At 37.9% G+C, this 16,147-nt stretch overlaps 1 protein-coding gene across 8 annotated transcripts in view; it reads left to right on the top strand.

Moving 5' to 3' along the window:
* Nucleotides 1–16,147, top strand: part of COG3 (component of oligomeric golgi complex 3) — a 78,990-nt gene that overhangs the window by 37,464 nt on the left and 25,379 nt on the right. For 7 of the 8 annotated variants that reach the window (XM_036456457.2, XM_045588666.1, XM_036456458.2 and 4 more), the window contains 8 exons: nt 1,565–1,608; nt 3,356–3,482; nt 5,069–5,160; nt 5,994–6,133; nt 6,574–6,734; nt 10,893–10,998; nt 14,050–14,174; nt 15,776–15,865. In XM_036456457.2, coding sequence (XP_036312350.1) covers nt 1,565–1,608; nt 3,356–3,482; nt 5,069–5,160; nt 5,994–6,133; nt 6,574–6,734; nt 10,893–10,998; nt 14,050–14,174; nt 15,776–15,865 — 885 coding nt within the window. The remainder of the gene's footprint in view (nt 1–1,564; nt 1,609–3,355; nt 3,483–5,068; nt 5,161–5,993; nt 6,134–6,573; nt 6,735–10,892; nt 10,999–14,049; nt 14,175–15,775; nt 15,866–16,147) is intronic. The other variant, XM_036456456.2, reaches the window with a different exon arrangement.

The following is a 16,147-nucleotide window of genomic DNA, read 5'->3' as shown; positions in this document are numbered from 1 at the left end:
TTGATTACTTATAGAAAATAAAAATGATTAATAAATATGAGCTCGTGCTTAGCTTCAGGGGAGAATACATTCAATTTAAGGTTAGGTGGATTTTTTTTTTTTTTTTTTTTTTTTTGTCAGAAAATGGGAGGATTTAATGAGATAGGCAATACTGCTAATAAGGGATGTAAAGCAATTTCTCAAAAATATTTTGGGCCTATAAAAATATTTATCTCTTATAACCCAGTATTGGGAGTTCCCCACTGGATAGCAGGTAACTATTATTATATCAGCTTTATGTGGTAGGAAGTGGAATCTCAGAGAAGTGAGCTAGCTCTCCTAGGCTCAAAACAGCTACTGGGAAGGTGGCACTCAGACCCTTCAGTTTTTCTCTAGACCCAGATCACTGGCCAAGATGTCTAACAGTAAAGAATGGTTGCTTTATGGTACATCTACCCTAGGGGATATTATGTAGTCATTAAACAAATGGTTTTTGTTTTTCATTAAAAATATATTTTTATTGATTTCAGAGAGGGAGGGAGAGAAATAACAATGATGAGAGAGAATCATTGATCAGCTGCCTCCTGCACACCTCATAACCTAGGAATCCAACCCGTAACCTGGGGATTGTGCCCGTAACCCGGATAAATGCCCTTGACCGAAATTGAACCTGGGACCCTTCAGTCTGCAAGCTGACGCTCTATCCACTGAACCAAACTGGCTAGGACTAAACAAATGTTTTAAATAATATTTATAATGATGATTCACTGAGTTTCCTAGATACCCAGTCATTATGCTAAGATTCTCTATGTACATTTTCATCTGATAATGAAAATTTAATAATAGGAAAATGTTTTGAAATACAGTTAAATAAAATATATATTTTATTGATTTTTTTACAGAGAGGAAGAGAGAGGGATAGAGTTAGAAACATCAGTGAGAGAGAATCATTGATCAGCTGCCTCTTGCACACCCCTACTGGGGATGTGCCCGCAACCAAGGTATATGCCCTTGACCGGAATTGAACCTGGGACCTTTCAGTCTGCAGGCCGACGCTCTATCCACTGAGCCAAACTGGTTTTGGCTGAAATACAGTTAATTTTTTAAAAGCAGATTATAAAGCTGGATATGTAGTATAATTCCAATTTTGTTTAAAAAAAGAAAAATATAGTCTTGGCCATTGTGGGTCAGTGGTTGGAGTGTCAACCAAAGGGTCCTAGGTTTGATTCCCTGTCAAAGGCATGTACCTGGGTTGTAGGTTTGATCCCGTGCGAGAGGGAACCAGCTGATGTTTCTCTCCCCTGCCCCTTTCCCTGCTCCCTCCCTTCTACTCTCTCTAAAAATCAACAGAAAAACATCCTCAGTGAAGATTTAAAAAAAGAAAAATATAGTAACTATAGTGTGTGTATACAAAAAACTGGAAAGATTATTCTAAAATATTAACTGATTATTTTGTGGTATTACATGTGATATTTATGTTTCAACTTCTTTGAATTTACTAATAGCATGTGCTATAATCAGAAAGTAGTGAATAGTCCATAACTAAAACAGATAGATTTTTAATGTGTTTTTCTTTATTCTGCAGACTCTTATTGAACAAATTGAACAGCGATCTGAAAAAATACCTGAGTGAGTACCTAAATGTTCTTCAGTTTCCAAATTACATTCCTCTTGAAGTACTATTTTTCCCCAGTCTATTATGTAATTTTCTGAGCAATTACCTTGCATACTACATAAGCTGCTGCTTGTAGCACATCCTTATTGTGGGGAGTGGTTGGAGACCTGATATAGTGAGTGTGCAAGGCACACTCTATTTATTTATTTACTTATTTTTATTGAGGAATAATGATACACAACTTACTATTCAATATTTCATTGCTATGAATCTAGATAACATCCATTACCATGCATAGTTACAAATTTTTTTTCTTGTGATTATAACTTTCAAGATTTACTCTCTTAGCAACTTTTACATATGCAGTGTAATATGATTCTATGCTAATTGACCCTCATGTCGTCGCAAAGATGGTGACAGCCAATAAGGAGGGAATATGCTAATTGAATGCCACCCCCCCCCAAGATAATGGTGCCCACAGCCAATAAGGAGGGAATATACTAATTGACTGCCCTTCCCTCAAATATGACCATGCCCACAGCCAGTAAGGAGGGAATATTCTAATTGCCACACCCGCAAAGATGGTGGTGCCCACAGCCAATAAGGAGGGAATATGTTAATTGAATGCCATGCCTTCAAAGATGGCAGCACCCACAGCCAATAAGAAGGGAATATGCTAATTGACTGCCATGCCCTCAAAGATGGCAGCCACACGATGGTGGTGCCCAGTCCCCTCAGCCCCACGGGGGTGTCAGGCACACGGCAAGGCTGGGCCGACCCCCAGCCCGCCCAGGGCCGGCCCAAGGCACAGGCAACCAGGGATGGCCAAGGCTTGCACTGCCGGCATTGGCAACAGCAGCCTTCCCTCCCTCAGTTCCAGTGCATGAATTTTCATGCACCAGGCCTCTAGTTAACTATAATTGCTATGCTCTACATTTCAGCAAGGCATCTCTTTTTCCCCATAGCAGGATTTTCTTTTCATTTGGATAGATGTAAGATGTCTATTCTTGGAAGAGAAATCTTTCATTAAAAAATAAAGGTTTAAACTCCAAAGTTAGAGATTTTAATTTATAAAATGAATACACACTCATATTTAGTTTAAAAAAACAAAAATATAAAGGTCATGACACCATAGTTTATTATGTGTATCTTTTTTAAATTTTTATATTTTATTGATATTTTACAGAGAGGAAGAGAGAGGGATAGAGAGTTAGAAACATTGATGAGAGAGAATCATCGATCAGCTGCCTCTTGCACATCCCCTACTGGGGATATGCCTGCAACCAAGGTACATGCCCTTGACCGGAATCGAACCTAGGACCTTTCAGTCTGCAGGCTGACGCTCTATCCACTGAGCCAAACCGGTTTTGGCTATGTGTATCTTTTTATTTGTTTATTTTTAATTAAAAAAATTTTTATTGATTTTTTACAGAGAGGAAGGGAGAGGGATAGAGTGTTAGAAACATCAATGAGAAAGAAACATCCATCAGCTGCCTCCTCACACCCCCTACTGGGGATGTGCCTTGACCAGAATTGAACCGGGGACCCATCAGTACACGCTGTCGCTCTATCCACTGAGTCAAACTGGTTAGGGCTATGTGTGTCTTTTTATATACATAAATATTTCTAGTATTTAATGTGGGCAAATGAGAGGTGACCTTATAGCATTAGAGGTTTGGCAACCTAATCTGGGACTTAAGATCAGATTTAATTTATATATCTGAAATAAAAGTTATACCCATCTCATTTATTTTTCATCAGATACCAACAAGTGCTAAATGACATCCATCAATGTTACCTTGATCAGCGGGAGCTCCTTTTGGGGCCTAGTATTACTTGTACTGTAACAGAGCTAACCAGCCAGAACAATAGAGATCATTGTGCCTTGGTAAGTTTCTGCTTGTCTTGTTTTAACCCTTCCTCTGAAATATTTTGAAACCCTAGAAGCTATATTTGGTTAAATAAGTTTGTTTTCCAAATATACAAACTTAGAGAATTTTTCTTTCAGTTATGACAAATCTTGTTTAGTAATTAGCATTCAACTTGGCAAAATATTCTCGTTTTGATCTTCTTTTTGATGTATGAAAATTCACAAACAAGTATTGTTCCTTGAAAGATGAAGTTTCAAGTTTGTGGATTTCTCTTAGCTTTTGCTGCACGAGTGTTCTTGTTTAGTGTGATTTTAGTTCATATTATTAAAGTACATAAAGATTCTTTTTAAGTACCCCCTATTCAACTAGAAAAATAATTTATTTTCATTGTCAAAAGTTTGGAAAATGCATAAAGAAGAAAATAAAAATCACCCATATTCATATTATGCAGTCAGCTATTGAAAACCAATAATTTTCTGTGCTTAAGTATGTTATTTTATGTATATACTAGAGGCCTGGTACACAAAATTTGTGCACAGAGGCCGGGGGGTGGTGGCCCTCAGCCCAGCTTGTACCCTCTCCAATCTGGCACCCCTTGAGGGATGTCCGACTGCCCGTTTAGGGGCCTAAACGGGCAGTCGGACATCCCTCTCACAATCCAAGACTGCTGGCTTCCAACTGCTCACCTGCCTGTCTTCCTGATTGCCCCTAACCGCTACTGCCTGCCAGCCTGATCACCTCCTAACCACTCCCATGCCAGTCTGATTGATTTCCAACTTCTCTCTTGCCAACCTTTTTGCCCCCAACTTCCTCTGCCGACTTGGTCACCCCTAACTGCTCTCCCCTGCAGGGTTGATCACCTCCAACTGTCCTCCCTTGCAGGCATGTCCCCTCCTAACTGTTCTCCCCTGCTGGCCATCTTGTGGTGGCCATCTTGTGTCCACATGGGGGCAGGATCTTTGACCACATGGGGACAGCTATCTTGATCTTGTGTATTGGAGTGATGGTCAATTTGAATATTACTCTTTCTTTAGTTAGGAAATAGAGGCCTGGTGCACGGGTAGGGGCTGGCTGGTTTGCCCTGAAGGGTATCTCGGATCAGGATGGGGGTTCCCTTGGGGTATGGGGCAGCCTGAGGGAGGGGCCTGTGGTGGTTTGCAGGCCAGCCACGCCCCCTGGCGACCCAGGCAGAGGCCCTGGTATCTGGAATTTATTTACCTTCTAAAATTAAAACTTTGTAGCCTGGAGCAGAGCCAAGCCTCCTGCTCCATCCTTGGCTGTGGCTATTTCTATTATTGAAACTTTGTATCCTTGAATGGAGGCCTGGGGCTGCCAGAGTGTGCAGAAAGCTTGGCTGCTTCTGTTGCCAGGGAAACCCAAGCCTCCCTTCTAGTAGCCATCTTGGTTGGGTTTATTTGCATACTTGCTCTGATTGACTAGTGGGCATGGCTTTTGGATATAGCAGATTGATGGTTAATTTGCATATTATTTTTTTATTAGGTAGGATGTGCATAATCTCTTTATCAATAAAATACTTGCTTTATTTCATGAACACTAGAATTGTTGTGTGTCTTTAACTGTAGGTGGTGTTTCTTTCTTGCAGATTCGCAGTGGCTGTGCCTTTATGGTCCATGTGTGCCAGGATGAGCACCAACTTTACAATGAATTTTTCACAAAACCAACATCAAAATTAGAGTAGGTAGTACACAGAGTGTAACTCTTGTTTTTAAGATTTAATTTACTAATGATTATAATGGCTTATTATGACATGGGAGTATTCTTTTTTTTAATTAAATATATTTTATTGATTTTTTACAGAGAGGAAGAGAGAGGGATAGAGAGTTAGAAACATCGATGAGAGAGAATCATCGATCAGCTGCCTCTTGTACATCCCCTACTGGGAATGTGCCCACAACCAACGTACATTCCCTTGACTAGAATTGAACCTGGGACCTTTCAGTCTGCAGGCTGACGCTCTCTCCACTGAGCCAAATCGGTTTCGGCAACATGGGAGTATTCTTAAATTACTGCAGAGTGTTTTAACTTTTGTGGGTGTGTGAACAGAATACTTTTGAGTGGGATAGTGTTTGTTTATTTTAAGATGAATGTGTAATTTAAAGGCCAACATGCTTTTATATTGTTATAATCATGGAGATAATATGGTATGATAGTAAGAATCCTAAATAGAGAAGTAAGTCTTTGGATCCCTTTATCTCCATCAAGTAAATAAATCCTTCTAGTTAAAAAATTCTGCGTTTCTAACTAACGAAAGACACCTAAAAATATAGACATTATTTAATAACCTTTAAAAAATTTTCCCCCAAAATGCCTTTCTGATCTACTATTATTAACTTTTGGTTTCTTCTTATTGGCAACTTAGACTGCTATAAAAATTCATCTTCATTATATAATGTTCCCTATACTATTTCCTAGTAGATTTTTTTACTATGGTTATTGGCTGGAAATAAAAAAATGTCTTTTAAACTGGAAAGATTGCTACTAAACCATCTTTTATTTCTTTATTTTAGTGAACTTTTGGAGAAATTGTGTGTGTCATTGTATGATGTCTTCAGGCCATTGATCATTCATGTTATTCACTTAGAGACACTTTCAGAACTTTGTGGGATTCTTAAAAATGAGGTGCTGGAAGATCATGTACAGAACAATGGTAAATGATAAGTACAAGTCATTTAATATCTGTGGGATTCAATTTATTTATAAAATGGGGATGATAACCCAATTAATAAGCTGGCTTAGCTATCTCTCAGGATTGGTCTGAAGCTATATAAGATAACTTAAAAAGGGCCAAATACTTTAAAAGTCAAATTTGATTATTCATACATATTAATAATAGAAATAATTCCACAGAGTCCCAGGAAGAAGATGCAAGGGCAGAGTTATTTTCCAATTGTAAATTTGAGGAAATTGAAAGACATTTATTAAATTTTTTAAGGTCATTGAGTCACACTGAAATAGAACTGTACAACCTCAGGCCATGAAGCAAAAATGGCTCATACTGTTACTAGACAATTTAGTAATATATTTGCTTTTAAAGAAAGTATTTTTCTAAATCTGAAAGAATGAATGATTGTACTTTTTAAAAATCAGCTGAACAACTCGGAGCCTTTGCAGCGGGAGTAAAGCAGATGCTGGAAGATGTACAAGAGCGGCTCGTCTACAGAACCCACATCTACATCCAGACAGACATCACTGGCTACAAGCCGGCGCCTGGGGATCTGGCATATCCTGATAAGTTAGTGATGATGGAGGTGGGTTCTCCTTACTGATCTCATCCCTCCCCCTTCACTATTTTCAGGATTTTTCTTTTTAATTCTCACTCAAAATGTAAAATCAAGATAAACCTGCCACAAAATCATAGGAAATAAAATGTGAAAAAATTGAACAAATAATTTGGTAGGTTATCTCTCTTTCAAGTTGTATTTGATAAACATTCTGTTCACTTTTTCCCCCATTTCTAGGAAATATGCATTCTCAATTTTTAAATTGATTTAGTGCTTCCTGTGATTTTTCTTTTTTCTTTATAAGTATGTTGATAACATGGAAGCCACCACAGTTAATGGTTATGTAGTAACCCCATGTCATTGTCCCAAAGAACCCTGGGAGATTGTCTCCTCAAAATTATACAGTACTGATATTCAATTTATGGTTTGAAGACTTAAGTTTTATCTCACTAATGTTCCTTTGAGTGCTAGACAGAATTTAAATAATGCTTAGGATATTAGTGTTAAGCTGGAATTAGAACCTAGAACTTCTTAAGTGGAATTTTCAAATGTAAGCAAAAGTAGAATAGCATAATCAACTCCTGCATATCTTTACCCCAGCTTCAACATGGCCAGTCTTGTTTCACTTAGACCTTTCTTGCTTCCCCTCCTCACCATTAGCTATTTTGGAGCAAATTCTAAACATCATTTCATTATTTTAGTAGGTAACTATATGGTAGGGCACTTTTTTTATTTTCAACACAACCATAATACAATGATCACATCTAAAATATTATTTTTTATTTATTTATTTTTATTTTTTTAAAAATAAATCTTTATTGTTCATATTGTTACAAAAGTTCCTCATTTTTCCCCCCCCTCCACCAGGTTCCCACCCCACCCTCTGCCCTTTCCCCACCCCCCATTGTCCTCATTCATAGGTGCACAGTTTATGTTCAGTCTCTTCTGGCACCCCCCACTTCCCTTTCCCCAAGAATTATCAGTCCACTCCCCTTCCATACTTCTGATTCTATTTTATTCACCATAAAATATTATTTATAATTCCTTCATATCATTAAATATTCAGTTGAATCTAGAATTTATTCAGATTCACCAATTGTTGAAGTCTTGTCACATTTACTTAATTTTTGTGTGTGTGTTTTATTGCTCAACTATTTGAAAATAAGTTATAGACATCATGATACTTTACTCCTGAGTATTTCAGTTCTTATTTTCATAAGAATAAAAACATTCTCCACATAATCACAATTCAGTTTTTATAGCTAAGAAAATTAACATGAATTCAACAGTATTATTTATGTACAGTCCATATTCACATTTCCCCAGTTGTCCTTCTAATTGGATCAGAAACTTAAAAATTTAGCATCCAGTCAAGGTTTTTGTGTTGCCTTTGTGTGTTTTTTTAAATTAAATTTACATTAAAAAAATTCTTTATTAAGGTACATTTGGTTTTTATGTCTCTTTAAATCAAACCCAGACTCTTTGCCCTACCTTTTTTCCCCTCCCCAATGACACTGACATTTTTGAAGAGAGGAAGCTAGTTTTATTGTAGAATGTACCACATTCTAGCTTTGCCTGTTTTCCTTATGTTTAGAGTCAAGGTTAAACACTATTTGTTTGTTTGTTTATTCATTTAAAGAATACTGCATAGTTGATGTTGTGTACTTCTGACTTTATTGCATTAATGGCACATAATGTCAGTTTTTATACTATTGTTTAAGATAGTGATAATTCTCTCCACTATGAAATTATGTGAGTTCCCCAACATCTTTTCACCCAGTAGTTTTTGCAACTATTAATGATTTTTTCCTGAACCAGTTATTATTGGGTCGGCAGCTAAGTAATTGCGGATTTTTAAAAGAAAAAGACAATTTTTTCATGGAACTAAATAACTTTATTCTGTAATGTATTGCCCATTTTGATCAATGACCTATTGCCATCTTTCAGGCAGCATCATAATCCCACGTTCAAAAAACTTCTGGTTTTTATTAGCAAAAAACTGAATCAGGTACGATTTGACATCATCATCATTATTGAAATTTTTACCATTCAAGGAGTTTTGTAAAGATCGAAACAAAAAGTAATCAGATGGTGCAAGGTCAGGACTATATGGTGGATGTGGCAAAACATCCCAACCAAGCTCCGTTAATTTTTGCCGAGTGACCAAAGATGTGTGTGGCCTTGCATTGTCATGATGGAATACAACACCTTTTCGATTTGTCAATTCGGGCCGCTTTTCTTCAACTGCATTGTTTAATTTCGTTAGTTGTTCAATGTAGACATCAGAATTGATCGTTCGGTTGGGTGGTAAGAGTTCAAAGTAGACAATTCCTTTGTAATCCCACCAAACTGATAACAAAACCTTCTTTTGATGAATATCAGCTTTTGATGTTGTTTGAGTTGGTTCACCTGGCCTGCTCCACGATCTTTTCCGCTTGATATTGTTGTAAACAACCCATTTTTCATCGCCAGTTATCAGTCGTTTTAAAAATGGATCATTTTCATTACGTTTCTTTAGCAAATCACAGCTGCTAATGCGTTGCGTTAACTGTGATTCTTTCTGTTCGTGAGGAACCCATGTATCGAGTTTTTGAACATAGCCAAGTTGTTTTAAGTGATTTTCAATGCATGTATGTGATACATGAAGCTTCTCTGCAATCTCACGTGTTGTACTGTGACAGTCCGAATTGATTATTGCTTTGATTAGGGCGTCATCAACTTCAACTGGATGACCAGAGCGTTTTTCATCTTTGAGTGAAAAATCACCAGAACGAAATTTGGCAAACCAATTTTGACACTGCCGTTCTTTTAAGGCTTCGTCACCATAAACAGCAGATAACTTTTTATGAGCTTGGGATGCGTTTTTCCCTTTGCGGAAATAAAAAAGCAAAATATGACCAAAATGTTCCTTTTGATTTTCCATTTTTCAACGAACGCCAAACGAAAACTACAAAACAGATCAAAAAACTTTTTTTACTGATTAACAGCTGAATAGCCAACTATCAAATAACAAAATATGTTTTACATTTGTACTACGTCTGCAAACCTAAAAATTCAACTGAAGCCATATATGTGTGAAACCCGCAATTACTTAGCTGCCGACCCAATATGTTTATGGTAGCAAATGGTGATTAAAAAATATTGATTCCAGAGAGGAAGGGAAAGAGAGAAACATCAGTGGTGAGAGATTGATCAGTTGTCTCCTACATGCCCCGCACTGGGGGCCCAGCTCACAGCCCAGGCATTTGCCCTGATTGGGAATGGAACCATATCCTCCTGGTTCATAGGTTGACACTTAACAACTGAGCCACACTAGCCAGGCAAATGGAGATTTTTATATCTGCCATTTCTTCTACATTTATTAGTTGGCCTTCTTTTGTAAAGAATCAATTTCTCCATACCTATCTCTTCCTTTCCGTCTTCATCTGTACACTAGTGGATTTTTAAGAAACATTATAAATCATTGCCAATATAATTCTTTTTTATGCTTAAAATTGTCCCAAATTTGATGAGTGGAAGCCCCTTTAAATTGGCTTCTATGACCTTTTAACATGTCCTGCTATCTTTTTAAAATTTTTTATTTTGGTTGATTTTAGAGAGAAAAGGAGAAGGAGAGATAGAAACAGCTTTTATTATTCTGCAGGCTCGTAGTAGAAATTATCTTTTGGTGTCTGGGGATTGCTAATAGTAACTCCAGAGAGCAGATGGACAGACCATTTATTTGCAGGAGTTACCTTGATTCTTAAGGCCACAAAGTGGAAATGATGAGCACTATGTCTGTTTCTCAGCCTGATCTGTGCTCTCTCTCATTCCTCCCTCCCTCCCTTGTTTTCTTTTATGATATTTGAAATTTGAATACTTTGTTTCTGAACTTAAAGTTGAAAATTGTGTTTTTTATATGAATCTTATATATTGGAGCTCTTACTGGGTAGTAGTTCTGAAATTAGTGGTTCAGAAAAGGCTATGTATGCACTTATGAGAACAGAGACACTCTATATACTAATTTAAAATTTTTTTAATTTTCTAAAAAATTAAATTAGTATATAACTTTTGTTTTGGCATAGTTCTCTTACTTAAAAGTAAAAAAAAATTATTAGTATTTTTTACTTTATAGAAATAGTTATGTTCATATTGCCAAGCAGCTGAAAACTATACTTTAATGTTTCTTCTGATCTCCCTTTGTAGCAAATTGCACAGAGTTTAAAAGATGAACAGAAGAAGGTACTTTCAGAAGCTTCATTTTCAGATGTTCGGTTAGAAGAAACAGAGTCTAATAATCTGACAAAATCTGGTATGTTGTAATATTTTAACTTCCAACTTTTATGTATTCATTTGGAAAGCTTTGATTGAAGACTTGTCATATCTCAGGCATGAAAAACAGCTTGTGCTTTTGTGGAGCCCACTCTTTAGTGGGGAGAGATTGACAACCCATAGACATACCAGTAATTCAGTGGTGACATGCTAAAGGTATGCACAGGCCACTTTTAGACCATGTAAAAGGGCCGTCAGAATTATGAAGGGGAAGAAAATTATGAGGGGAGATGAAATTTGAGTGCAGAAAGGTTGGTTCGGTGAGAGGTGTGGTGTCTGAAAGCTATAGTGTTTATAAAGGTGAGTGTGAGAAAGCCAGAAGTAAGGTTAAGATGGAATAGGATGGAGGGTGGCATGTGGGAGTGGAAGACTGTGGCTGCTCTGGGAAGTCGGTGCCTGGGACTGGGGTAGAAAAAATTAACAGAAATGTAGGGGATAACTTGGACTCGAGTTACGCAAGGAGCACACTTGTCCAATAGTAATTCTGGGTACTCATGAGTTACCTAGACAACAAGCTAGATGGGAAGTAAGGCATCCTTTCTCCCCACCCCTAGATGTAAAGGTAACACTAAAGCTCAGCTCTCAATTGTACTGGCTGTGAGTGGGGGACACTGAAACTTCATGTTCTTAAAAGAGCCAAGCCTCCCAAACCCCCCAGGTTTAGGGCATTATGAACACATTGCGGATGGATCATGAGAATTCTCACTTCATATTACACAGTGTTTTAGAAAGTATCCTACTTTAAAGATAATTAGCTTGTTAGAACATGTAATTAATAACTTCAAAATGCAATGGGTATTTAATTTTAAAGCATGTCTTTAACATTTATGTAAAACGTTTTTTGTACTTGTTCAATAGAAACTTTTCTGGCCACTGGGTAAAGCTAGCAATAAAACTACTGGTCCACAATGTGTTAAGTATTCTGAGTCAACCCCATACCCAGATTGCTGAGCAGCCTGGGTATTCCCCAAACCAGTGGTTGCCAACCTTTTGGACCTCATGGACCACCCCAAACTATTTTATTATGCTTACTTGGAAGAGAGACCCACAGGGGTTGGAATTTTGTCCTCTGAAATAGAGTCTATGGCACATCCTAGTGTACCTCTCTTGGTGCTAGTATATATCTTAGTCCTAGTAAATTTCTTCAAGAGTTATTGGAGACTAGAGTACATTTTTGTCTTACCACCCCTGGCCTTGTATGTTTTCCCTTGCCCCCACGAAGCCTATTCTTTAACTGAACTGATGCCTAGCTTTATCATCAGGTATTGTTGGCAGAACTGTAGAGACTGGTTTGGAGGTTGTTTCTTTTGAAAGAAAGGTGGTTTGAACCAGGGTGTGACAGGGGGATGAAGAGAAATGTATAGAATCTATAGATAAAAGATATGGTTGAGGTTTGAATCAAGAGAATTTGATGACACTATAGGTGTGGGGCTAAGAAGATTGAGTAAGGTCCATATGAACAACACAGAGCATCTGTGCTATATGGATCTAGGACTGTTGTCCAGTATGGCAGCCACCTGGCATTGAATATGTGAAATATAGCTAGTCTGAGTGTGCACAGGCACGTAAAATACACACCAGATTTCAAAGACTTAGTATAAAATAAAGGAAAATATATTATTAGTAATTTCTTCATTGATTACATGTTACAATGATTATATTTTAGATATATTGGATTAAGTAGAATGTATTAAAATTGCATTTACTTCTTTTTACTTTTTTTAATGTAGCATTTTAATGTCACATTTATGGCTCACATTATATTTCTGTTGGAAAGACTACTCTGGAGCTATAAAGTGGGTGACTGGTTTAGAGATTAAGATTGAGGTAGTTGATTACCCTGGGACGGAGAGTAGAGTAATAATAGCAGAACTGGGGAGAGTGTCTCAGCAGATGCTGACATTAAGGAGCAAATGGAGGTAGAGGAATGCTTAGGGTTCACTGACACAGAGTAGCCAGAGAGGTTAGAAGCAGGCAAGAGTCCAGGGTGTGATGTGAAGCCAAAGGAGGAGGAGTCGACAGTATGTTTTAGTAAACAGGTGAGAAATAGAAAATCATGGAGATGTTGTGGTCAGAGAGTAGGACTCTGAGATTTAACAATCAAGAGGTGCGGTATTTTGGAGTATAATAAAGTCTGTAGAAAGTAATTTTGAAACAAAGTCAAGAAAATCTGTCCATATGGTAGGTGGTGAGGGATGGAAGTGTAAATCTTTGGAGTTGGGAAGGTCTATAAATGATACTGCTTACAGCATGGAAGACAAGCTGTTAGACAAACCAGCTTTGACTAGTATTCCTGTTTAACACTGCTTTGCTTGTCACTCCCTGACCTCCATGGATTCCCACTTGCTTCCATGTGACTATATATATATTTAATAGATCTACCTTCTTTTTAATGGCTGCATGGTATTCTGTAACATGTATATACTGTTCACGTCATAAAGATTATTGATCACAGTTTGGGAAAAGCAATTAGGTTGAGTATGAGAGCACATGTGAATACATACATCCTATATAATAAAAGCCTAATATGCTAAAGGTTCAACTATTCATTCTACCAGTCACTATGACACACACTGACCACCAGGGAGCAGAGCTCCAACTGGTAGGTTAGCTTGCTGCTGGGGTCCGGCCAATCAGGACTGGGTGAAACAGGCCAGACATGTTCTGGAGCCCTCTCATGGTCCCTCCCTGGCCCCATTGGCCCCATTGGGACTGGATGAGATGGGCTAGACATGTCCTGTATGAATCCATGCTCCCAGCGGTTTGGGCCCAATTCCTGCAGGCCAGGTCGAGGGACCTCACTGGTGCACAAATCCGTGAACTGGGCCTCTAGTACTAGTCTATACATACTATGTTAAATTTCACCTGCCCCTGTTTTAGGTTTCTTATGGCATTCTTGATTGAAGGTGGGGTTAGAGAAAGTGGATGCTCTAACTAACGGTAGCTAATGAGAACAGTTTATAGTTGCTGTGTAAATAAGACAAATCTACATGTGAGTAAAATGTGATTTCTTTTCCATTTGGGTTTTTAGGTTCAACAGAATCTCTCAATCCTAGACCACAGACCACAATTTCTCCAGCAGATCTTCATGGAATGTGGTATCCTACAGTTCGACGCACTCTTGTCTGTCTCTCTAAATTGTACAGATGCATAGATGTATGTGTAAATTGCGTTATCCTTATCTGTACAGTAAATTGTTTTTATACATGTATCTGTATATATTATTATTTTTTGGTTAATCTTCACCCGAGGAAATTTTTTCATTTATTTTTAGGGAGAATGGAAGAGAGAGGGAAAGACAGAAACATCGATGTGAGAGAAACACATTGATTAGTTGCCTCCTGCACAAACCCTGACCTGGTTCTGGGCCAGGGAGGAACATGCAACCACAGTATGTGCCCCTGACTGGAATTGAACCTGGGACTCTGCTCCGCAGGTCGATACTCTGTCTATGGAGCCAAACTGGCTAGGGCTAGAAATATTTTTTAAAAATATATTTTTATTGACTTCAGAGAGGAAGGGAGAGGGAGAGAGACAGAAACATCAGTGATGAGAGAGAATCATGGATCAACTGCCTTGAGCACACCCCACTCTGCGGATGCAGGCGTGTGCCCTGACTGGGAATTGAACCTTGTGGTTCAAAGGTCGGCACTCAGCCACTGAGCCATGCCAGCTGGGCTCATTAGAAATATTTTATTTTATTTTATTTTAAAATATATTTTATTGATTTTTTACAGAGAGGAAGGGAGAGAGATAGAGAGCTAGAAATGTCCATGAGAGAGAAACATCGACCAGCTGCCTCTTGCACACCCCCTGCCAGGGATGTGCCCGCAACCAATGTACATGCCCTTGATCGGAATCGAACCTGGGACCTTTCAGTCCACAGGCTGATGCTCTATCCACTGAGCCAAACCAGCCAGGGCTAGCATTTTTTGATTTCATGCACAGTGTTCTATAATTTAAATTTGTATTTTATTTGTCAGCCCCTTCATTATTGAACATTTAAGTTATTTCAGTATTTTTATTTTATTTTAAATAATATTGTGATGAAGAGTTACATACATGACTCTTAAAATACACTACTCATTAATTACTTGAGATAACTTTTTAGAAGTAGATTTACTGAGGGTTTGTTTTAAAGTTGGCTTTATATGTTTTTTAAAAATTTATATTTTATTGATTTCAGAGAGGGGGAAAGAGATGGAAACATCAATGATGAGAGAGAATCATTGGCTACCTTCTGCATGCCCCCCACTGGGGATCAAGCCTGCAACCTAGGCATGTGCCTCCACCAGGAATCGAACCGTGACCTCCTGGTTCACAGGTTGACACTCAACCACTGAACCACACCAGCTGGCTTGGCTTTATATGTTTATAAAAACCGCCTACAACATGAGATCATATTGGAGTGAGAACTCTATGAGGTCAGAACCACGTCAGCCTTGTCTCCCCACCACTGGAGAGTATGTAATAAAACATAAGTATGTAGTGAAAACATTTTTTTCATTACAGTTGTACTTCTAGCAACTAGCACAAAGTTTGGCATGAAATAGGTGCTCAGGAAATATCAGTAAAGGGTCACATGAGTGTTTTGAGAAATGCAAATCACGAAACTTTGTGTTGGTCTAGAAAGGTTGCATGGGAATAGGAAATTCCAGGAGGAATGTTGCCAGTAATATAAATGATTCCAATCCCTCAACCTATGATCTTTTTTGTTTGTGAAGTGCTACAGTGTGATGTTTCTTTTATTTCACCAGAGGGCAGTGTTCCAAGGATTATCACAGGAAGCCTTGTCTGCCTGCATTCAGTCGCTACTTGGAGCATCAGAATCTATCAGCAAAAACAAGGTTTGATGAAGTGTTAGGTGAAACCTTGTTACCTATAATAATATTGGGGAATTCAGCATTTATGTATAGGCACATATTAGGTCTAGTAATAATTAATGTCGTTTTCTAATACTTTTTTAAATTGAATTTATTTAAACAATACAACAAAATTTAATTAACAATATAGTTGCCGTAGTTTTCTACTACTTGTGCCCAACGCTCAGGAAGCATTTTAATCCCTCTGTTGTAAAATTCTTGTGATTTTGATGCGAAAAATTCGGTCAATGCATTTTTGAGGCATTC

Source organism: Pipistrellus kuhlii, unplaced genomic scaffold (assembly GCF_014108245.1).
Source record: "Pipistrellus kuhlii isolate mPipKuh1 unplaced genomic scaffold, mPipKuh1.p scaffold_m20_p_3, whole genome shotgun sequence".
Taxonomy (NCBI): Eukaryota; Metazoa; Chordata; class Mammalia; order Chiroptera; family Vespertilionidae; genus Pipistrellus; species Pipistrellus kuhlii.
Note: the sequence above shows the minus strand (reverse complement) of the source record. Positions and strands in the feature narration are given on the sequence as shown.